Source organism: Tauraco erythrolophus, chromosome 4 (assembly GCF_009769465.1).
Source record: "Tauraco erythrolophus isolate bTauEry1 chromosome 4, bTauEry1.pri, whole genome shotgun sequence".
NCBI lineage: Eukaryota > Metazoa > Chordata > Aves > Musophagiformes > Musophagidae > Tauraco > Tauraco erythrolophus.
In genome coordinates, this window is record NC_141468.1 from 64,985,140 (window position 1) to 65,010,852 (window position 25,713).

The 25,713-nt window shown below is 35.9% G+C and overlaps 1 protein-coding gene across 1 annotated transcript in view; it reads left to right on the forward strand.

Moving 5' to 3' along the window:
* The window catches only part of IGF1 (insulin like growth factor 1), a 52,961-nt gene extending 27,744 nt beyond the window's left edge, over positions 1 to 25,217 (forward strand). Inside the window, exons 3-4 of the mRNA XM_009979299.2 lie at positions 15,552 to 15,733; positions 25,158 to 25,217. Coding sequence (XP_009977601.1) covers positions 15,552 to 15,733; positions 25,158 to 25,217 — 242 coding nt within the window. The remainder of the gene's footprint in view (positions 1 to 15,551; positions 15,734 to 25,157) is intronic.
* Positions 25,218 to 25,713: the final 496 nt, after the last annotated feature.

Genomic DNA, 25,713 nt, shown 5'->3' on the forward strand with positions numbered 1-25,713 from the left:
CCTTTGCATCCTGCAACCTGGGCTGTGCAGCTGGAGCTCTTGCCAGTGAAGACTGAGGCAAAAAAGTCATTGAGTACCTCAGCCTTCTCCATATCTTGGGTAACGAGGCCTCCAGTTTCCTTCCAGAGAGGGCCCACATTTTCCCTAGTCCTCTTTTTATCACTGACATATCTATAGAAGCTTTTCTTGTTGCCCTTGATGTCCCTGGCCAGATTTAATTCTATCAGGGCTTTAGCTTTCCTGACCTGATCCCTGGTTGCTTGGACAATTTCTGTGTATTCTTCCCAGATCACCTGTCCTTGCTTCCACCCTCTGTAGGCTTCCTTTTTGCATTTGAGTTTGTCCAGGAGCTCCGTGTTCATCCATGCAGGCTTCCTGGCATTTTTGCCTGACTTTCACTGTGTTGGGATGCATTGGTCCTGAGCTTGGAGGAGGTGATCTCTGAATATTAACCAGCTTTCTCGGGTCCTTCTTCCCTCCAGGGAACTCCCATGATACTCTATCAAGCAGATCCCAGAAGAGGCCAAAATTTGCTCTCCTGAAGTTCAGGGTAGTGAGCTTACTCTGCTCCCTCCTCACCACCCTAAGGATCTTGAACTCCACCATTTCATGGTCACTGCAGTCAAGGCTGCCCTTGAGCTTCATATTTCCCAGCAGCTTCTCCTTGTTGGTGGGGAATCTTACCTAGTGACCATAATTTTAGGAAACATTCAAGGTAAGATTTCTGGTTTGTCAGCTAGCTTGATTACAGCATTTACTGTTCTCACGTGTTTCTATAATCCAAACAGAGAGTGAAACTTAACTTTTATTTGTTCAAAAATAGTTCCATAGTGTTTCTATTCTTCCCACATTATGTGGTAAGGAGGGAAAATTACCACAAGCCTCTCTAATACTGCTCATGAGGTGACAATATCATGATATGCAGCAACAATTTCTGTGAAGACACAGTGAGCCTGTTACATCCTACAGCGTGGACATACCCTTACACTGCAGCACGTTTCCTCTGCTCTGACTTGTAGGTGCTGCCACACTGCTAACCAAGTGTGAAGGGGCCCTCTAGTGTAAAAAAGAAACTGAACCTTCCGCTCATATTTTGCACACAAGTAACACAACAAAACAATGACTGCAATGCCACTGCCAGTCTCCAGGTACTCCAACAACACACACTGACCGAAAGCTGCAACAATTATAAAACCTCTTGGATCTCAACACTAAAGGAAAAATAGGTGTATATACATACAGTTTGTCTTAATGGGGTGTTATGAATAATGTGATTTCAGGGCTAATGTGTGACTGGCCATAAAACTAGTCTTAATTGAAAAAGGAATCCCAAAACTTGAGAATGATGCAGAAATAAACTGCAGTACCTGTCAGCTAAATTTTAAATTTTTCAGTAGACCTTGACCTTAAGAACAATTGATGAAAAGCATTTAAAAGACAGAAGACTTTTTGTAGACTCCATGTATTAGAGCAAATTTTATCTATTATGATCTGATCACTCAAATCTTCTGGACGCATAGCCACTTTGCTCTATAATATAAATAATACCCAGGAAATACCAGTGTCGGATGTGTTTGCGCATCATACAGCTTCATTACCACAGCTCCATCTCTTTCTCTCATATGATACAGAAACAAAATTTTATATATCACTACAGCATGTAATTCAGGTACCATTCCCATAATATATACAGTTCAAGACATAAGAAGCCATTGGAAAAGCAGCATACGCCTCCAGAATACCTGTAGTATTCTATGAAGACGCTGCATAGTATCTATTGGTAAAAGATCACAGTCATGCAGGTAGAAAGAGATAGACACTTAAAGAGAGAAAACTAGAGATTTCGTCTCATACAACTCAATAATATGCAGCTATTTCCTGCATCAAAACTTTCGGTTTATGCTTTGTATCACTAAGATTAGAAAAATAGCAAGGATGATGCTTATGTTGATGGTATTTTATTGTCACTAATTCTAAAAGAGATATACGTTTAATTTATCTGGTCTACAAAATATACTGTTCTGAAGTTGTATAGAGAAAACCATATGCAATAGTTTATTGTTGTGATTTTAATCTTTAGAGTGATCACAGTTGATTGCATAGCAGTTTTATGACGCTGGATGGAAAGTCAAAACAATTATGAAGTTTAAATTGATATCAACTTATTTAATGCCCTGCTGTCTAACTGCTAGAGGGATAAACAAAGAATACCTAGAATACTGGAATGAGTTCAGGAAATTAGTTAGAAAAGTTATGAGGTGATAGAAGAAGACAAGAAGTAATGCATGAGAGGCATAAGCAACCGACGGATGAGGAGAGATGGCAAAAAATTAAGCAAAATCACAAGAGATGCAGTTTAGATAATCATTTAGAAGCAAAGAAGAGAAAATTCAGACCCATTTTAGATAAACAGAATTGTGAAAGTGAGTTCATTTTACTTCCATTTAGGATTTTATCCTGGATGCTGACCTGAAAGTTTTCTGAATTTCACAAATGGTGAAAATGAGTTCTACAAAATTAAAAGTGTCACCCTCCTTAAGGCCCTTAATGCTAGAAATCTTATGTGAATAGCCACTCTCACTAAACTTGCTGAATTTCTCACTTCCGGACAGGCTGCACAGCCTCCTTGGGTTATTTTGGCACCTCCTTTTCTGGCTAGCAAAGAGGAGTTCAGAGGAATGCAAAATGAAAAACAAGGGGAAAAAAATAATCCAACTTTCCCAAACCACAGAAAACTTTCATTTGGTATACATTTTGACCAAAGGTTCAGTGAAAGCAATGGTCATATTTTATCCAAAAATCACTCTCAATGGAAAGAACTCTAAAAAGTTTTGGTACAGAAGGACTAAAAGAAAGAAATATTATACTGCTGGCATCTACATCCACCCTCAAAGTGTATAAATACTCGAAGTGCAGGAGGTTGCAAGTATTATCACAATTACTCAATAGCAACTTTTAAGAGGCAGAGTCAGAGGAAATTGTATAGATTATTCCACTCTTTAATGACATTTGAGTGGCTAATGACAAAGTAAATTTGAATATGTCATTTTAAAAAAGCAACAACATTTTAACTGCACATCTGTAATATCTGAAAATGACTTAACATCTCCTGGACATTTTCCCATTCCTTCAGTTGTATCAAACTAGATAGAAGAAGCATGGAAGAAGAAATTACAAAGATTTTGGTGGGTTTTTTTTATGTGGAAGCATTGTTTTCTATCCTATTTGATTTGATTTATGCATATCGATATCAGATTTAATTATAGATTCATAGATTTCTAGGTTGGAAAAGACCTTAGAGATCATCGAGTCCAACCATCCCTAATCCCCATTAAACCATATCCTCAAGTAGATCATCCACCCTATTCTTAAACACATCCAGGGATGGGGACTCAACCACCTCCCTGGGCAGCCTATTCCAGTGGCTGACAACCCTTTCAGAGAAGAAATACTTCCTAACATCCAACCTGAATCTCCCCTGACTAAGCTTATGCTCATTTCCTCTTGTCCTATCACCCATCACTAATGTAAAGAGCCCTTCCCCTACCTCCCCACCATCTTTTCTCAAGTATTTATAGGCCATAATCAGGTCTCCCCTCAGCCTCCTCTTCTCCAGGCTAAACAGCCCCAACTCCCTCAGCCGCTCCTCATAAGTTTTATTTTCCAGCCCCTTGACCAGTTTAGTCGCCCTTCTTTGGACTCGCTCCAGGAGCTCAATATCTCTCTTAAAGCGAGGGGCCCAAAACTGGACACAATATTCCAGGTGTGGCCTCACCAGTGCCAAGTACAGAGGCAGGATCACTTCCCTGCTCCTGCTGGTCACACTATTCTTGATACACGCCAGTATCCCATTGGCCTTTTTGGCCACCTGGGCACACTGCTGGCTCATATCAAGCTACAATTAATTACTTCAGGATAGTTATTTGAAAAAATTAATTATATTATTAAGTCAAATTTTGAGTACCAACAGAGTATGTCTGAACATAATTTTCCTATGTACAGCTTGACTTTTAAGGTCACATTTGAATACTAGATTATTAAATTCAAACACAGCTAAGTAACCTGTTACTACAGAACTAAATATCTAAAGACTCACAACAAAAATGTTTGAAAAGGCCTTAATACTGATGCCTATGTCCAAGAAATAGCTTCAGACACAACTCAAAATCTATACTTTCGGATGATAAAAGCCTTCTTCAAAGTCCTCCAGAGATTTATTAGCATTTAATGGAATAAAAATTGAACAATAGGTGTTGAAGGCTATAATAAAATAACTGTGATTTCTAATAACCAATACAGGAATAAAATAGATTCTTTAGAAATGCACTTCATAGGAATTACTTGGTTCTGCTTTCTCATTTTCAGTGATACTTTGTAGGCCCTCCACTGGCCAAGTATGCTTAAGACAAGTATTTTTTTCATTTTTCCACAATACTTTTTTTTTTTTTTTTGCATAACCACCACAGTTCTTGAGCAGAGATAGACTCAGGCTGGTGAAGTGGATGTCACGACGTGCAAAAACACTGGCCTAGTATTGGGAAGAATAATTCTGTAGACTGAAGCACATCTAACAGAGTTAGCATTTACAGAGTTACCAGTAAGCTTACACATTAGTACACCAATAAGAGAAATGAAAATGTCTACAGCATTGTAAGCATACTTATTCATCCTACTTCTTTTCTGCTGAACTGGATTCCCTTGCTTAAATGATTGTGGATGCAGAAAGTTGTGGCTCAGTCAGAGAGCACGTGGCATTTAAAAGCCAGATCAACTTCAACATTGCCACAGCCTTTTTAAAGTTTATAGTATTCCTGTATGATCCACAGAACAAATCTAGTGAAACAAAAGGACAGCGAGAAAAGATATTGAAAAACATATTTAAAGGTATGTTTCAAAGAGGTTTCAATCATTAATCAAGTCTGAAAAAGTTGGAAAGGAAATAATAAAAGAAAGGAATAATTCTGGTTACTTACTAAAACTTCTCTTTAAATGTAAATAAACTTTTAAAACCTTTGAACTTCTCTGAAAAGGCCACTGAAACTTAGCAAGCTAGAACTTAAAAAAATCTACTCAGAAACAACATTCCCTTTTAAAAACTGTGACTGGAGAGGGCATTGTCAGCTCTGTAAAAGAGGGATTACTTCCTATTTGCTTCATAAACCAATTTTACTGCCTATAAGCACTTCTGTTTTCAACAATCCTACAGAAAATGTAGTTTTGGTATTTAAGATGTTATACTGAAACTAATTTCTCCCTGCACTATACCAGGGCTCCTTTATAATCCTCCTACATGTTTTCAGTAATAACAAGGTGAACTGGATGGTCAAGGAGAACAAGAACGGTTTCATTTATTATTCAGCAGTGACTTCCTTTTTTTAATGTTCCTGTCACCAGAAATTATTCTCCTAGCTCATATTGCAGCATTAAATCTCTAAAGAATGGAGTTACAACTGGTAGAAAACCAGTGTGAGTGAAAGGTGAATCAAGCCTAACAGTGTATTTTAGCTAGGTTTAGTTCTAGTTTTGTTTCCAGGCACAACTCACTGTCCCTTTCTCATCCTAATGACTTCATCCTCACTCCCTAATGACTATATGCTCTACTGGAAAGCTTCCCTTTTTCTTTTATCTCATTAGACAAGTTTAACAGCAGAATCATGATCTCAAAGGAATGTTTCATTTCAAGATTAGGTTTTTACATGCCCTACTGACTCAAAAATCATGTTAAAGGAAGACAGGTATATAGTTAAAGCATTGGCCTGGTGCTCACGTTGATGTAGGGTCAGTTCTTGGCACTGTCACAGCCTTCTCCTGTGCAAATAATTGATAGGTAGATTCCATAAATGTTACTCAAATTAAGTACTATCTTTCTTAGCAGACAGCTGTCATAATTTAGGAAAAAATACTGTTTAACATTATTGAAGATAAAAGAATCTATCTCTTGTTCTTTCTGTCTTAATTCCCTTTCTGAATGTAGTGGTTAATTTGTCCTTGCTAATTAATAATCTTGTAAATCAATCTTCACAAGTAAAAGTATCTCAATACGCCAAAAATAGCAGACAATCAAAAATAAGTTTTCCAGAGAATAATTCACATTTAAAATGTTGGCCATAAGAAAACTCCACACTGGACTTTATCAAAAGCATTAAGTCATTTTAACATGCTCAAAGTAATTTTTGAAGTAACTAAAGTAATGTCATTCTGACTTGAACAGAAAGGTTCGATAACTGAAAGTCTAAACAAGATTCAGACAATACTGCACAGGTATAAAGCTGAATTTTGTTTATTCCATATGGTCTGTTGCTGCATGATTGTACAAGGTTGGATGCTTGCTGCTGACAAAGCCCTTGGCAATGATACCAGATCTTCCTAAACAGAGCTTATACCTCCAAAGCTTAGAGCATATTCAAGTAAATCCACTGAAGTTAACTGCATTAGACAAATACAAAACTAGTGTGAGAAGTGAGGCAGGCCCTTATTGTTACCTTCTTTCTCCCTCTGGCTTTCTTTTCTGTTGTCACACTTGTTTCTAATAAGGGAATGAAAATTCTTTACCTCTATAGTAGATAAGATTACAGTGGCCTGCTCTCAACTGCTCACCCTCTTGTAAGTGCTACTGTTGTACAAATAGAAATAAAAGTTGTAAAGTGTGTCAATAGGTGCATTCCTGGATAGTGTGAGAGGTATTAGACAGGAGTTACTTAATGCAGCAGCCGTTCACACCTTCTGCCTCTAACTAGACGGTGATTCCATAATGTAGGAACAAGAGTACCATGTTTGCCATTTGTTGTTTGCTTTCATTTCTCAGAACACAGCTGAGAAAGAGTGCCTATAGAAGTAAAAATCTTGGTTACACAGTGCAAAGCAATGTACTGCTTGTTATGTGGTCAGTGGCACCAGCCACATAGCACACATTCTGCTTCACATTGCACATCAGTATTCTTTTGTTGTTACCTCTTTCAAGGAATCACATCACATCCCTTCCCTGCAAATCTCTCTAGATCCCCCTAAGACATTATTTACTCGCTGAACTATAAGGTTGGAAGACAAAGCAAGTGATTGCTCATTATCAGCCTGATGCTGACAGTGATGGAAGTCTTTTCATTGATTATAATAAACCTCGGATCAGGTTATATATGAGTAGCTTCTGGCACCTGACTCATCAGGACCTAATCCTGACTGCACTAAAAGATTTCCCAGTGGCTTCAGTGATGCTAGAATTTCACCCAGTTATGGTTTTTGTATTGTTATTCATTTGGTAATCCAAATAAAAGGCAGTTTTACATTGGTTATGGGATAAGGAGGGTATGAAAGATCCTGTCATCATCGATCATCCTTCCACCATACACAAGGGGAAGCAGCAGTTATTTCCTGCAAAAGCATATACAAAAGGAGAGAATGTATGCTCGTTACGGATGGATGACTGTATTACTATTGTCCTTCTTGATGCACCACAGGGGGCAATATTCAAATATAACAATGACCTACTGGTTTCTAATTATCTTGTCCTAAACGCTGATAAACCTGGCTATTCTTGCAATAGCAAATTTCTTTCCAGCAAAGCATTTCCCTTGCCAAAGTATATATATTTTGGCAGCATCTGGCACTTTCCAGCCCTGGAATCTGACGTAGGCTTGTAAATTGTGCTAGGTTGGCAAGGTTTTCAACCTCCAGAGCACTGAATTGGTGTAAAATAATACATTATATTGTTTCCCACTCTTTCTGCTATTTTTTTTCCTCAAAAGAATTCTAAACTCTGAAATTTCCGTTTCATATCCCTGGGCAATGCTCTGCTCACAAAACTATAGGTCTTTCTATTCACACGTTGCATCTGGCTTAGGAACTACTGTGTGAAGCATAATGGCTCTATCACATGCTTAGTATACTTAATGGCCTCCAAAGCAGCCGTTTCATGAAAAGGGCAGAGTACAGTGAAGCTATATGTGAGAAGAAATTGTTACAAGGTCTGCACTTTAGGAAATAAGTTTAGGGGAAGAGGATTTTTTTTTTTCCCTATTAAATACACAATGAAGAAAAAGAATGCTTCTGAAAGCATATTTCTAGAGGAAAAACTTACCTTCTTCAACTTATCTTGCAGACTAAATAAACACAGACATGCAAATTAAAAATTAAGACACCTTTTGGAATAAATTTACATTTGTCAGCTAACTGAAGTGAAATAGTTGTTTTGCTCTTCATCTGAAACATCAAAGTGCTTTCATTTTTCATAAGGTGCAGCTTAGAAATGTTAATTATTCTGGCAAAATAGTCTGTGAAGTCTTGATAGATTTCTCTTATAGATCAGTAGTAACTGAGTGCCTATGCTTTCCCAGTCTTACCTGGAATTTCAGAGCAATAAGCAACTATCTTCTTGCCTTAGACTCGGTAATTAATGCAATCCAGTATTCAACAAAGCAGTAGCTTTTTTTTTTTTTAGTATCTCAATATTAACAAATGCATATGCTTTCATAAAGATTTTACTTGTGCATACTGATAAAGCTTATCCTCTATTCTCATGCATATTAAATTAGACTTCAGAGCTAGAGCATCCATTCATTGAGCATTTATAAATGCTAATATATGCCTATTTTGATGAATACAAACAAAAATCAGTCTAAGCATAATTATTTTTTGGCACTAACAAAACATTGAAGGAAAATGGAAGCTAAATATTAAATATTGTAGCTTCAAAATGCATGCAACTTATTTACATGAAAATCAGATTGCCTACTTTGCAACGTTTAAACCTTGAGGTATTTCTGTTAAGGGACTTTACAACTGTTCACAAGATTTGTTGTTGGCTTGTTCGTTTGTTTGTTTGAACAGTTCATAGAAGTGTCAAAATACAGGCATTTCCTGCTGATTGAACATTGACTCATAATTTTCCAAATACAGATTAGAAATTCCAGAGTACCCTCAAGAAGTATAACCAATATAACATTAAACCATTTGTCTAAGATCACAAGGAGACGAAAAGTGACATCAACAATCTCTTATTTTGCATATGCATGAATTTATAATGCCAAAAAAAGACAAGAATACCAGCCTGAGACACATAACATAGTCAAAGAGATATGAAGATACACTAAACAGTAGAATGGCTGGTATTTTTTTTTTAACAATATGTGTCATTATATTCAATGGTTAAAATGGAAATAAAAAAGAATGGCTTTGTACTCCACCAGTGACATACATTTTGTGACTTTGGATGAATTACTTTCAATTGAGTTAATTTTCTTTGACCTTCAGTTACCTAGAAGAGGTTGTGCATATACTCGTAACACTAGATCAAGTAGCTTTATCTGTAGTCAATGGAAGTACACAGGCTCTTTCAGAGAACAATTAATTTCATTTTAAGCAAAGCATTCAAAACAAGAATAAGTCACTCCAGACCCACCTGCTTGTTGACTTGACTATCTTAAACTAGATCCCTAATTTTCAGATAGTGAAGCTGAGTAAGAAGAATCTCAAACTCAGCATCCCTAGTCTTCTGTGCCACCATAAGGCAGAGAGTATATGCAACTCCAAAATACTCTAACCACCAGCTCCCAGTCTGGATCTAGCATACAGGATGTGCTTGTTCAGTTACTACATTGTAGATTCTCAACTTTGTTGTTAAGGCCACAGAAAAATTCTGACTGACATACTGCCTCATGGTATGCCAACATACATCCAGATACTGTAAGCTACAAACTGGACACAGTGGTAAATAACAAAAATATTTGTCATCACACTTCTCCTGAGTATCCCTCACAAAGGTACCCCAAAACTGCTATCAAGGCTTCAAAATTGTACAAATTATATTACGCAGATGCTTTGATAGAAACACTTTGAGTTTTTCATTACAAGATTATGGTACACTAATAGGTCAATAGCCTTTCACATTACTTTAAAAGCTGCCGTTATAGCTGAAGATTGACTCTGATAGTAGGTTAGGAATAAGTTCACTGTTTGTCAGATTTATGATGTTTTCTGAATTACAGTCTAAATGGCATTATCGGATTATACTGCTGGGCTGAAAAAGACACTATGTACAGCAAATATAAAGAGTCGCATAAAAGCTCCAGTACACATTATCCTAGCTCTTCCTAGAGCCCTCTAAACAGTAGATTCCCTCTGTGTTTATCCTGGGCAATTTTTCGTGTAATTTCCTAACTTTAATATTACAACAGTAGATTTTAATTCTCCAGAGAATGCCCAGATTGACAACTGAAACTTCTATACGCCACCTACATCAGTGCTTCTCACACTGAAACCATCAGTAGAGCAGAACCAATGGCAGCATCAGTGAGATATTTTGGAAATAAGGGGAGGAACAAAGAAATCAAGTGTAAACAAGCTCTACTGAATTACTCCACTGACTTTGCATTATTTGAAGGGAAGTACTTTTACTACAGAAGCCAGCTGTTTAACTATTGGAATTCTGTACCTTGGCCTGCTTTCAGGGGACTTCAGAACTCTGTGACAAGACTTTATATCTGCTTGTAGCACATGGAAAGAAACATTCACATATTTGATACAGAAGATTAAATGAGAGCCAAAAACTCTATTAAGTAAACTTAGACCTACATGATATGAAACCTCTTTTGAGCTAGCAACTGACAAAAAAGGAAGGAAACCTCCAAGGAAATCAGTGTACGTCAGCAAAAACGAAAGCCTAGGACTGTTACATGTCTGCAGGCAATACTTTGAAGGTTGAGTAAATATAAGGAACTTTTTGATAACAGTTGGAAAACAGCACTCAAATTGTTTCAGAAAGATGAGAAAGAACTGTATGGGTGCCCAGTATACTGACACAGCAGGATCAGTCATTATTTTAAGGCATTATTAAAAAAAAAATTATGGAACGGAAAACTGGTATTAAATATGCAGAACCACCAGTCATTTATTTACTAATATGGATTTTGGTCTAGAAACTAACTTAAGTGCTTAGTTACGTCAGTCCTTATGTAGGAGAGCACTCAGGCATGTGCTTACTGTTGACTATGTGCTTTAGCCCAACCGACCATGTAGGAGCTTGAAAATTTGCCTAGATTTAAGTGCATATTTTGGTAACTTGATGAACTGAGACCATCTGATCCTGCAGTCCTTCCAGAAGAAGATGGGCCAAATACTGATAATATCTGTAGAAGTGGTAGTATCTCCTTGTAATACTTTATCTCATCTTTGTCTGTGATAGCATCTTTTGTGTACTGCCGCACTTAAGAGGAGAGTAGCAATTTAGAATCTTTGGTTTAAAACTAATTTAGGCATCAGATACTTCCCAAAAGTAGAGTCCAGAATCATGATTACTGAAAAAGAATAGTTTTTCCTATTTTCTTTCTACTTATTTGCTCTATCTGTTGTACAGCACTTCAGATAATAACACTTTCTATTTCATATGAATTTAAAGTATATTTTGTTGCTTAGGTTTTTCAAAAACGTTGAGAAAACTTATTTTGAAGCAAAAAAACCCCAATATTTGACTTCACAATACTAATGTTATCTTTTTATGAGGGATGAGCATTTAGTACAATGTGATACATGAATATTTAAGTCTATAAATAAATGTCAAGTTTCATTGCTGAACACATCACTGATGTGTAAATGATTCCATTCCAAACTTGTTACATGCACCATTCAAGTTTTTTAAAGAGCTATAAAGTATTATATCCTCATTCATAAAGTTATTATTCTGTCAGAAAGAAAAATAACTCATAGATGTCTTTGGTGTGGCTGCAGTAAAAATAATTTTGAAGTACACTGAGATTTCACCTGAAAGATTCGAGGATTCAGGGTTTATGTTAACTATTAATGCATAGGATAGTGCAGATAGTAGCTAGATGAGAATAAAACTCGGAATTGACAACTACCAAAAAAAATTGTACAAGTTCCTACTTGATTTATTGGGAAGACATCATACACAAAGAAATGAGCGATGTTATTAAAAGTTAGAGTGCACTGCTCTAGTTCTTCTACTTTATGTACCACCAAAGAAAAAGCAAACATATTCCTGCTGAAGTGACTGTATTTACGAAAAAGTTGTAAATTTGGTTCAAGAAATGATACTGATAAACTGGCAGAACATTATATAATCTGTTGCATGTCACTGTTTTTTCTTATGTCTTGAGTAAAAAACAGTTAAGGTAAGGGAGCATTAGATTATACAATTAAACTAAACTTAAAATGGCAAAATACAAGCGATGCTGTAGAAGTACAGACTCAACACAGACAAACTGGAAAGACTTATTGATCATTAAAGGACATGAAATATTTTCCAAATCATCAGCAAAATTTTCCAAAAACATCACCTCTACCAACCAGTTCATCTTTGGCTTTAATTATGACAAAGCTAAATGTTAGCCATATTAAATGACAAAATTTAAACCTTTTAAACCTTAAACGTAAAGACCTTTTAAACTTTAAATTTCGTTTGACTATTTCCTTTATAAACCCTTCCTATGCCAAAAAATGTCACTCTCAGTCATTAGTCCTTCTTAGAAGATCAAACTGACCAAAACATGTCACTAAGAAAAAATACCCAATAAGTTCTCTACAGAATAGATAAATGGCTTCAGTAAAGAGCAAGGACTTACCACTGAATCTTACAAGTTAAAAACATTTATAGTCTTGCTACTCACGGAAGGAAGAGTTCTATCAAGTTCTGTTGTTAACTCATGGAAGTTCCTGGCCAACATATTTCATCTAATTGATTCTAAATTTTGTCACCTGGAGGTAATAGTATCTATCTAGCATGAATGTCATGAGGAGCTAACATTTGTAAGATTCTTACAAGTGCAAAATATTATAACTGTCTCTTCTCCCAAGTAACAACTGATAGGATAAGAAGAAATGGCCTCAAGTTGCACCAGGAGGAGGTTTAGATTGGATATTAGGAAAAATTTCTTCACCGAAAGGGTTGTCAAGCATTGTAACAGGGTGCCCAGAGAAGTGGTTGAGTTGCCATCCCTGGAGATATTTAAAGGACAGGCAGATGTGGCACCTAGGGACATGGTTTAATGGGGGACATGGTTTGATGGTGGACTTGGCAGTGCTAGGTTAATGGTTGGACTCAACGATATTAATGGTCTTTTCCAACCTAAATAATTCTATGATTCTATGATTCTATGATTATTAATCCTGAAATCTTCTATTGGATTGATAGAATTTTTTTAATAAGTAACTTCCTTTCTAGGTAGAAAGGTCATTATAAGCCAGATGAAACTAAACAATGAACTCTCCATCCTTATTTTTACTATTAGCAGTAGCCAGGGAATCAACCAAACCTCTATGCCCGTTAGCTGCTATGAAATACCATTGAAAGGAAAATTCTTGAACAGAAGCTTTTAGAGTGTGTTTGCTTATGAAAAATTGGCAGCCTGAGAAAAGAAAGGTAAGCTAACTAATCAACTGTTTGTACCTACAGTTCAGCTGGATCTATTAGGAAGAGTTACACCTGCATATTCAGGAACAGAATTTGCCCTTCCATGTTTTAATTGGGAGCAAGACAAAATGTGAAACAGCTCTGGGAATCCCTCACAGTAATGACACTCCACGTTTTATTATGACTGCTAAATTTTAAAGGTACTAGGCTGAGACAACCTAATTAACAAACTTCAGAAAACTCTCCAGGGAAAGGCCTGTACTTTATATTATAACTCAGTGAGTTAAAATAGTCTGGAAAAAAACCCAAACTCTGTGTCTTAATAATACTCTTCAGTGATACGCAAAAACCAACATACACACACAGAGACAAATCAAAATATTACTGTAATCTATTCCTGGCTTGCTGTTCTGTTTAGTCTTACGAAACAAATAATTTAGCAGGCAATGTACAGTATAGAGGCCCTCAGTGGATTGCAATATACTATGTAAGCAAGTTTTTCTTTTGGTTTAATTTATAGTCCCTGGAAGAAAAGACGTTTAAAAACCTGTTGTCTGGGCTTACAAAGCTCATAGGGATAGTTAGTTCTTAGCTGACTGTATTGCTGGCTAAAATGTTAGACGTACTTTACCACTAGAGGTCTTTTCATTTATGGATGTACTAAGGCCTCAGGGGTTCTTCATCAGTGGACATATGTTCTAATCACAGAGAATTGCAAAATGCAGTGTTGCCTTCAAATTGAAAATTGCAGGATAAGTATACGGATATTAACCTAGAATTTGCTGTATAAGCATTGGATGGAATAATTTTCCAAAAAGAAACTGTATTTTCACCTTTTTTGATACCCTTATCTTTCATGTAGCTTGAGTAATTTCTTAAAATGTAAACTCCTGCCAAACTGTGAATAACAGATTTTTAGTCTCAGTGATAAAACTGAAGGGAAAAAAAAAAGGCAAGTAAAAACATTAGTAGAGCTGACTGAATTGAGTTACTTCGTTTTTTGGCTCTAGGTGCAATTTTCTTTTTTTCTGTATTTTTGGGTTCTTAAGCAATGTGGATCATAGTTTAAATGGAAACATTTAATGCCGAAAATGTCAAAACAAAACATTCAATCTTTTCGTAATTTTACTATCTGAAACCAAATTCTACCAGAATTTTAAAATAGACGCAGTAAAAGTAACTAACTACTTTTTTTTTTTTTTAGTGAATTTACTGCTCCATCATTTCTAGTTAGTCATAACAGGGCAAGAGCACATACAACTGGGTTGCCTATAAACAAGCTGAGGAAATAATGGGTCTGTAATCTTTGCATAATATAGCAGAAAAATCAATAGTTATTAAAGAAATCATAAATAACTGGAGGGGGTGGGGGGGAGGGGAAGAGAAGAGTGTAAGAGTTCTATGAATGAAAATGTCACCCTTTACTGGAGCTGAGTGAAAAATGCAAAGCATTTGCCAAACAATTTCTACAGATGCCCAGTGCAAGCACAAAACACAGGAAAGACCATGTTATGTCAGTCCCATTTCCTATCTCGTGCAAAGCAATAGAATATAAAATCTTCTTTTATCTGTTCCATCAACCATCTTCCTATTTTTGCTGCATTTCATCATTTACTTTGCTAACTAACTTCCTGCTTCCCACTAGTTTTTTGAGCTTGCAGATCTTACAGCCTGTGCAGTGCTATACATCATTTATTTCCCCTTTGGAACTCACTCTGACTTCACATGGTGGCTCAGCATAGCCTTTTTCCTTAGAAAATACTTGCCTATGACACAGGCATGATCTATGGTCTTTAAACACCAGCTACCTCAGATAACAACCAGTTTTCATCCAAAAGCTAAAGGGCAAATTTCCTTTGCAGGGCTTCTAAATGCCAGATTTCAACTTCCTTCTCCATTTTCAATGCCAAGGCAGTTCAAGAAAATCTTTTAATAATACTATTCTAAAAAGATATAATTTTCCTCAAATGCTTAAATAGCAACCACCCATAGACAGAGATCAAAGCTGCCCATTTCCAGGAATATCTTTTGAAGCTGTATCTGAGAACAGGGTCTTAGAATAGATACATACAGGCAGTCTCTACAACTGTCATTGGTGATTCAGTTAAAATAATGCAACTTAATATGATTGCTGCTGAGATCTTTGCATTTTCTTTCTAACGTAAAAACTTTCCATTTGTGTTTTGAATAGGTAAGCCTACAGGGTATGGATCCAGCAGTAGACGCTTACACCACAAGGGAATAGTGGATGAATGCTGCTTCCAGAGTTGTGACCTGAGGAGGCTGGAGATGTATTGTGCTCCAATAAAGCCACCTAAGTCTGCACGCTCTGTACGTGCTCAGCGCCACACTGATATGCCAAAAGCACAAAAGGTAGGCCAGGCTGGGGAAAAAAAAAAAAAGCCCTACAGGAAAGGAAAATTCTGTCAAGGCTGCTAACATAGTAAACTGATGTGTTCTGCTTACTAGGGACCATGAGATTTAGTGGGGTTTTGGAAACCAGTATCTGTTCACAGGAAATAATTAGGAAAAGGTGTGTTCTATCTCATCTCTTAGAACACTCAATAAAACATGGAATTGCTAAGCTAGTAGTTGTGAGGCTTTATCCTACTACTGAGTAGTAAATGACAAGTATTCACATCATCCAATCATAAATAGCACCTAAGACTTCTTTCAAAAGAGAAACCAAACATTGAATGTTGTAACAACTGATCTATCCAGAACCTTCTCACTCATCCTTCCTTGTCAGAAAAAGGTAGAGTGAGTGATCAAGAGGGAAAACACAGCACTTCTGCTATTAGTTTTCTATGTAAATGAACAAATTTTTTTTTCTTTCCACATTATTTTGGCTTTTTTTTTTTTTTTTAATTTATCAGAACTATATTATCTGCAAAGATGACATACTTCATTTTAACTATTTAATGGTTAATATGTATATTCTCCAAGCACTTTGCATATTCATTGGTATTATTTGTACAGTTGTGGAGTTCAGAGTACCCAGATTTTTGTTGCTGTCATACTAGATATAGGCAGTTAAGTCTCATCTCTCTTCAACAGAGCCTACAGTTCAGAAAACCCATCTTAGGCTAGGCTACCATTAAGCTCATGTCCAACTGTCTCTCCTGTTTGAGCTCTGAACATATGTTTTACATGTTATCTATCATTTGTTGTAAGCCTCTAGTGATGTATTTTATTGTCGTTGACCCTGTCTGTCTACACATACATTGGCCCCACTCCTGCAGTTATCTGAAATTTTTTTCACATAAAAAAAGAAACTGCATGAAATCCTAAGATTTCATGAGAAGTCAGGAAACCAACACTAATTTCCCGAATATAATCTTTGTGAAAAGAACAACTGTAATTGTTCCAGCATTTATTTCTTTTCCATAAGTCAAGTCATAGAATGGAATCCTTTCATCTCTTCCTCAAGAGCTTTCAACCTTTTAAAGTAATGGCTATATGATTCTTCCTGGGAAGTATCACCTTAGCCGAGAACATCTCAAAAGGCACACACGACAACAAGTGAAGCCTTCTTCAGGTAAAGCTCAACTATAGACAAGAAAACACTGTAGTTTATTCCTGTCTGGGCACACATATATTTACGGCTTGCGGGAAAAGAAGAAAACAGGCTTGAGCAGTAATCCGTGTGCTCCTTCCCACACTTGTTGCTAAGGTGATGCGTAAAACATTCTGAAACTTCAAGTAAAAGGAGACAAGATACCTGCCAGCTCTCTGATGGATCTCCACACCACCTTCCTTGGAGGGCCAAGAAATCATGTCATTCTTTAGGCAGCTGTCCTCTTCACAGTGCAAAAGATAGGCAGGAAAACACTTTTCGTATAAACAGAACGGAATGGAAGAAGGCCTTGCGCCTTTCTGCAGCAACAAGGGAGTTAGTGTTCAAGAAGGGATGCTGGGAGAAGAAAAAAATTAGGAGTATGTAGTAATTGAGAGAACCTAGCTGCAGAAGAAATCATCCAGGAAATTAAAAGGGGAAAAAAATAAAGAGGTGAAAAGGGCAGTAAAAAGACAATGAGGAGCAGACAAAAAGAAGGAGGAGGGAATTAGATCAAAGAGGCTGAGAAGATGGGAAATATTGAAGAACTGAAGAAACCATGGTGCACTACGCAGAAAAGACTGAATTGTAAGTAAAGGGGAGAGAAAATAAAATTAGACAAATATTAATATAAAAGAAAACAACACGTTTAAAGAAAACATATGGGGAAAGGAGGAGAGAGGTGAACACAAACAGAAAAATCATAAATGTTTCTTGATGAGACCTTGGCAATAAAATATCAGAAATCTGATGGGAAAAACAAACTGAAATTTTCATTAATATCTGTGGATGGAGAAAATTAGATTGAGGAAACAAAAATACAGAAGGGGTAGGAGAAACATTATTCAGATTTATGATAGATGAAAGGAAAATACAGCAAAGGGAAAAGAAGGGAAACAGAATTCATTAAGAAAATCTCTGTGAAAAAGCTGTGGTGCATATTCTCATGTAATTGTTTTTTCTTTCTTTTTTTCTTTTTGCAGTCAGCTGTACATGCCTCCATTAAAAAAAAGACAATGTTATGTTCATGCTTTCTTCTTCGGATAGGCTTCCCCAATATGCATTTAGCTAATTCATAGTGTTGATATGTCATTGATTTAATTGAAAAATTAAATACACTAAAGTCAAATTATTTTTCAGTTGAGCAATTTTTTTTCTGCTTTAGAATATCTTTCTCTTAATATTATATGTCATATATGAGATACACATCTTAAACATAGAAAGCGATATATATATTCAAAATAATATTTAAGGGAGGATTAAGTCAAATATATAAGATGTTGTAAAGTTATTGTCAGATTTCATATACAATCAGTTTCCTAATGCCTTTCTCATTTCTAATGTACTTTTTATTTGGCATCTCCTCATAATGTTTTTAATAGACAAGTCCAAGATTTGGGTTTTCGTTTAAGTGTTTTTGTAAGAAGTGAGTGGTCTGCTTTCACAATTCCTTGAACAGATCATTCCTCTCAAGCACAGTTGGGTAGAATAACTTACTTCAATGGTGCAGAGCTGTTCTTCTATTTATAGCTTATATTCATACTGATCTTTAGTCATTACATTGCAAACAAGTGTTGCTACACTACACGTACAAACCTGAATGATGAAAGCCAGGCACTGAATGATAAATGTGGGCTGGGAAATCCAAACTCCCTATTCACTGTTATAAGGCCAATATCAAGAACTAGTTTTAATCCAATTACAGAGACTGTGTGTGTAGAGTATCATTTGTTTGTAGCTAACAAACAAAATATTTCTTTCTCTGTAGGACCACTACCTTTCCTGTTCCAAGACCTTTTACTCACAACTAAATATAAAAGTATATTGAAAAGTAAAAAAAAAAAAAGTAAAAAAAAAAAGTAAAAAAAAAACCAAACTCGCATTGTTATCATATACTGAGGGGTAGAAATTAAGAAAGAAAGGCAGAGAAAGAAAGAAATTAATAGAAATTAAGAAAGAATGCACTTGGAAGTACTTTATTATTGCCACGGTTGCCGTATACAATGGAGCACATACGCGACCTTAACTCTATCCTGATTTAGATGCCCAGCTTTCACCACCTCGTTTGCACTCAGCCCATGACGAAATTACCTTAATTTGGAGCAGCCACTGAATGCAACAAGCACACATAATACCTTGCAGAGAGAAACAAGGTATGCATCAGAGCCCAATGTTGTAGCTACAGGCTAACCACCCTAAAGTCTCTAGTGAACAGATGGGATAACTCAGAGTATCTTTCCAGCTGGATTTCAACACTGTGGGCCTTGAGTAAGTTGTGAACTACAGTAATATGTAGTTTCTGTTAGCACCCAGCAGTCAAGCATCCTTTTCAGAAATCTATCTAAAGGATACCAAACTCTCACCAGAGTGTGTGTCCCCTACTTAAAAAGAGGTATCTGTCTCCTCTACTCCCTGAAGTACTTTATATTTTTTGAGTCGAAGCCTACAGAGGTCACCTAACCTGTCTGGATCAGCTACTCTACCTGGGATGAAAAAACTGTTTGTAGTTTCGAGAGCTGTCTGAAGCATTCAAATTGCTTTCTCCAGTGTGAAACAACAAATATATCCAAGCTGGGGTACAGGAAATATACAGTGAAGTGGCAGTTCTGTTTTTAAATGCTCAAATCTGGTATAGAAAAAAGTTTTCTTTTTGATGACAACTGGACAGTGGTTGGTCAATGCGAAAATGCTTTAGTGTTACACGAACCGTTTTTTCCATAGTCTTCACATTTGCTTTAACAATCATATGTGAAGCAGATTTTGTACAAAACAAACATAGCTGGCTAAGATTTAGTAAGCCACTTACTTTATATCTTTTGCTTCTGTTCCTCTGAATTTGATCTGCAAAGGTAAATTATTCCTTTAAAATAGGATAGGACCTATTGGTATAAACTACATTCAGTCAATATGCGTTCTAGAATATATTGCCTTAATCATTCAGATTCCCCAGTACAAAAGCAGCTGACCAGAAATATAGAAATGACATAAAATATGCAAGAACTACAGGTAATGCAACTGCTTCTCTCTAATAGGTTTCCTAAGGAAAGCTAGGTGATTAAATTTTATTTTCAGTTTAGTGTTCAGATTTAAGAAATAAAAAATTCAGGACAACTGTTCTGGACTATTTAGGTAAGGGAATAGAATAATTTTAGATCCCAATGCATCACTAAGACCAAGGGTGATAAAGATTGCTTTTCTTTTTTTCAGTTTATTTAATTTACTTTTATGTATATACCTTTCTATTATTAATATTTATTAATTCTCTATATTTCTTTGCCATACTGAATGAAAAAAAGAATATGTTTTGAAAAGGGAAAGACAAAAGTTTCAAAATGGAACTGTTGGAATTGAATCTTTTGGTATTTCCAAAGCAAAACATTTTTATCACAAAAAGTCAAAATAAAGCTTTTTTGATTTCCTGCTGCTTTTGTGGTGAAACTGATCTTCATTAAGCTATTTTCAGACTCTTCAAAACTTCAAACTTCAAGGAATTTAATATTACTCAAAATCCCCTTCCTTTGCCTCTGACCATCTTAATTAAGCTACTGAAATTTAGTACTTCACCTTTCTGCATTAATTATAATACTATTCAAAACCAGACCCCTGTAAAACAAACAGTTAAAATGCTGTACAAATTAAATTTGATTAAAACGTTTGCACATTTAAAGAAATAAGTAATTTTTTGCAGGATCACAATCCAGCAAATATTCCAATTACTCTTGCAGCAATTTTCTTTTGTAATAAATTTCATTTGAAAATTCGTGAGAAATAATTATTTTATTGAATAAGGAAAACAAACATTTGATCAAATAATCCAGCCAACCTGCCAGATCTGTTGTTCACTCAATTTACTGATCACTTATGCTTATCCAAAGTCTGTTGTTTATTTGCTTGCTATTTGAATACTCTGTTGAAAGCTTTCAGTAGAATTTTTAGTGGTAAAAAATAAGAGATATTTAGATATTCGCCTTACCAGAACTGATAAGAAATAGGAAGTGATCAACTGCATAATACAAATCCATTATAAAATTCTGCCTCAATTGCAGTTAGTTATGTACATAAGCAGAGATTTATTAAAGAGGACACAACTTAATCATATGTCAGCATTTTTAAACCCAAGAAAGATGTCCCAGAACTTTTGACAAAGAGAACAGGTGTGAAACCAAAACACATTATAGATCAAGATTTTTTTTTTTTTAACCTAAAACTATGAGAATAATTGTTGGCACTGCTTTCAGATTAAAATCTCATTTAATGAGAAAATACATCAGCTAGTAAGGTAGGAGTAAGGAATGATGAGAAACTTTCAGTATTTGTGCTGGAAAGCAGAGTAATGGTTTCGCCTATTTTTTCACTGCTTGTGTTGAGAGTTTTAAACTGTGAAATAGGAACAAGAAAGGGTATTAAAGCTCTGTCTTCAGTGTACATGGTTTCATCTAGCTTTTCTTTCACTCTTTTCTTTCTCTTCTGAGAGATGCTAATAAAAGTTTAGTCTATTTACTCTTAAATGAATTAAGTTTTAACAAGAATTTGGAAAACTAGTGAGTAGAACTTTGAAAAAGAACTGTTCTCTGTTTAAGCAAAGGAAATTGAGCTATTTCCACAACAAATGTGTACATGAGGGAAGACTGTAACCTTTTTGAACAGAGCAGTGTCATAGAACCTTGAAAATTATTACATAAATGTGAACACTGATAAGACTGATTTTAAAATCCGTTAAATAAAGAAGAGGGAAAGCCAAAAACATAGTGCAATGCCATCCCTTTGTATCCTGAGAAAAAAGACGAAAGAGGTGTACATCTTGATATAATTTTGCTCTTTCTCAGATTTTTAGTCTCTATTCTTCTTTAGGCTTCATATGTGGAAAATACACATCAATATATGTGCCAAAGTATTGACAGAAAGCAGATTCTCTTAAATTTTTTTTTTCAGATTTTATGTTATCGTCAGAATTTAAATAAATACTAAGCGGAACTAAGAGAGAGAAAATCATTAAGAAAACAGAAAAAGTGTTGCATTATTTCTCATTAACCTTTCTAAGATTGGCAGATTCTTTTGTAATCGGCTCAGTATTAACTCACAGATACATTTACAGACCAAACAGGCACAGTGGCACTAATCCTAATTTCTGTTACAGCCATGCCACATTGCCAAACCAATGAGGGAACCTTTAGGTGTAACAGATAGAACTTTGCCTTCTCACTTCAGAAAATCATTTTCTCCCACTGCTTACTTTCCAGCCTTGTTATTATGTTACTGATCACACTGCCCACAGAACTAAAAAGCTTTCAAAGAAACCCCAGAGAGTTCGTAGCCAAGACATCATGCCTGTTACTACAAACATCAGACTTTCCATTTATTACAAATAAAGCAAGAGATCTTTTAACACCAATATGAGGTTTGAATGTCCATCCTCATAGGAAAGAGTGCTACTGCATGCTTCCCAATACCTTTCCATGTTAGTTTAATGACCTTTACTATAACTGAGGTAGCTGTGGTCCTTACATTAATCCTGCCCTGCCTCCAAAGATCAATGTTTAAGGTGATAGGTTAGAAGTTTGCACTTCGTTGTTCAGGAACTGACTCATGCAAAGTTGACATTTTGTATCTCTCATCTTAAAATGCTTGTTGTCTTTGTCTGAGTCTGAATATCAGCTCAGAGGATCTGATAATGAAAAAAGATAACAATTTTATTTCTAATTACCTTTTTTCCAAAGGCTTGAGCAATAACGCAAGCTTTTCTATACAAGCACAAATGCAGGTCTGAGAACCTGATTCAGGCATTCACACTTTTTTTATTTTTTCCAATGGTCTCAAAATTGCATACTTGAAAAAAAGTATTCTATGAGTCAAAGTATTTTCTGGCATGCATGTTACAGCTGCCACCATCAGTGCTGCTTCTTTATAGTTATTCATCAAAATGCTGATTCCAGAGGAGAAACAGTTCTAGAAGTAACCTGCCATCTTCCCTCAATTTCAAAGCTAGCCTGTGTATTAAAAGAGCCCTTTTTCCAACTACCTGTCAGTATTAAAAGCTATAACTGAAACCCTACTGCATCTTAGTATTTGCTTTAAAACGGCTTCATCATCCAAATAAAGTCAGACTAAGAGTAGTGGAGAGAATTTGTATTTTCATTTGGGAAACATATAGTTAATTTTCATTCTAAGCATACTTTGAAAGCCACTGCAAGGCAAAATGACTGTTGTTTCATAATTAGTTTCTCATTGTCCATTTTATAGATCACGAATGTGCAGCTTTTAAGAATCTATGACTTTTTGTAAATAAAATGTAGCATGTAACTTTTCCTGTGTGCTGATAAACTCTCTTTAAAGAGAACCTAGGGGCAGCATTGACGAGGATATTTTGCTGTGTCGCCATGAGGAAAAAAACAGGGCAGATGAGTCAAGGAATTCCTGTTTTCTTACTTCATTGTTACGAACATCAGCATTTGTAGCATAAGGCAGGACCCTTAACAGTGGCAGGCTCCTGTAAGGTGCTGCGATGATGATTTTAGTGAAAAGCAGTCAAAATTGAAAGGTTCATTCAGAGTGAGTACTTCAGCGTGAAAACTGAGGTATAACTTTGGAAAACTAAAGACAGAAAAGGTAGTTTTGGAAAAGCTGTAAGAGAAACAGGCAACAAAACAGCAAAAATTATTTTAATTTCTGTTGACATTTCTGTTTCTGTATTCAGTCCATGCTAAGGAAGCTATTCCATAGCGATATTAGCAAAATTTGATGAAGACAAGCCAGTATCCTACCAAACTGATCACAGGAATAGTGACTAGATGATTAATCTCTTCTTCCTCATTTAGTATTGTATTTCAGACTAAGAACATCTAGAATGGCAGATTCCTAACAAAGACGTATCTTCATTATGAATACTTTGCTATTAACAAATTTGGCTTGTCATTGATGATAAATCTTAGCTTGGCTCAATACTCTTACTTGGTGGTGGTATAATTAATTTGACAATTACTAGTACTGTTTGGGTTTTTTATATTCTGAAAATAATAATTCAACTCATATCCATCAGAACCAAATTCAAAACCAGTGAAAATGAGTAAGCTCTCTGTTAGCTCAAGTTTTGTGATCCTTTGCCAGTTTCCGATTTATTTGATGTTTAATAGATACTGGAGGCAAATGGAAAAGTTCTATATAGAACAACATTTTATATACGAAATGATTTTTAAAAACCCTCGGAACTACTGTAATGCACCAAATCAGCTTCCATTTTCTTTCTGTCCATCAGAAAAGTAGGCAAAAATTTAATTACTTTTTAAATTTTAGAGATTACACTTTCTTTTTTTTTTTTTTTTTAGGACTTAAACAGCAGATAATGCAGCAGTAGAGTTGCATACACATGCCTTACCTTTCTCAGGGAGATATTTTATTTTTAGATTTCCTTAGGACAACAGACATGATTTCAGTTAACCAAGAATTTTACTTCTTATGAGGATTATAGATACGGAGAGTCACTTAACAATTCTGTCTTTAGTCTGGTACAGAATTTGTAAAGATTTGGGCTCAGCTAATATGTACCAGCATGGCAAATAAGGAAATCAAACTGAGAGATATATCCCACATCCATCACTGCTACTGGAAACTGGCCCGTGCAAGGAAAGACAGTGAACTGAGGGCATTACTCATTCCAAAGCCCTCTTGATTTCCCTGGCACTTCACTCTGTCTCTTTTTGAAACTACAAATTATTTGACTGCAGCTCCTGCAGTGAACCCACACATTTTATCTTCCTAAAGGCCTTACCCAACAAAAACCTTACACATCTAATATGCCATTTATGTAAAATGTACATAGCAGAGTCCCACTCAGCAATTCTGAAAACTTCTGACCACTGGGTACCAAAGCCCAGGAGACTCCATAAATCCTACAGTTACAACTCTAAAGTTCCCTGGCCCCTATACATCCTGCTTTTGCAAATGCCCTTGTTCTGAAAGAAAGAAAACATTTGGTACCTACTGTATGTCTAAGCCCATTCAGGTTCCAGTATGCAGATGTTTCCTCTGCCAAGATCAACACTGACAGCAATCAAAGTGCTTATGCCTAGGAGAACAGGGAATTTAGTGTACAGAACTTTTGCGTAGTTAAGTTCTGTGTGAACTTGCAAAAGAGCTCTAACAATTCCAGCATTCAGGATAACTGTTTTCTCACTATTACAAGTTTTGTGGTCATACAGCGTATTAAAATCTATCTGGAATAATTATTTTTTTCTACACCTTCAGGAAGTGCATTTGAAGAACTCAAGTAGAGGGAACACAGGAAACAGAAACTACAGAATGTAAGAACATGCCATCCACAAGAATGAAGAATGAATGTGCCATCTGCAGGATACTTTGCTGTAAATAAATTATTTGTTAAACATTGGAAGACTTAAAAAAACCCTATGGTTTAATAAGCTTGATGCAATCTCAACCGATGGGCATTCTCCCAGTGAACAATGCAACTAAACATTCCAATATTATGTCGTTAGAGAACAGAACATTTTAACCAGCCCAGAGCTAAAAAATTCTGTGGTTGATATATTACTGTCTGTTAACCTGTTTTAAATGTCCTGCACAAAATCTCTTAAAGTCCTGTTCCCCTCAAAAGCCTACAAATTTATGGGCCTTTGATGGATCCAATTGCACTAAATTAACCTATGAACACTGGCTGCTGGAGTCATTCATCAGCCTTGTCTAAGTGGTGTTGTTTTATTTGCACTTCTATACAAGCAACAGGCTGTTTGTTTTACAGTGTCTGATAACATTGTTTGTCTACCCCTTCATATTTGCACAGTCT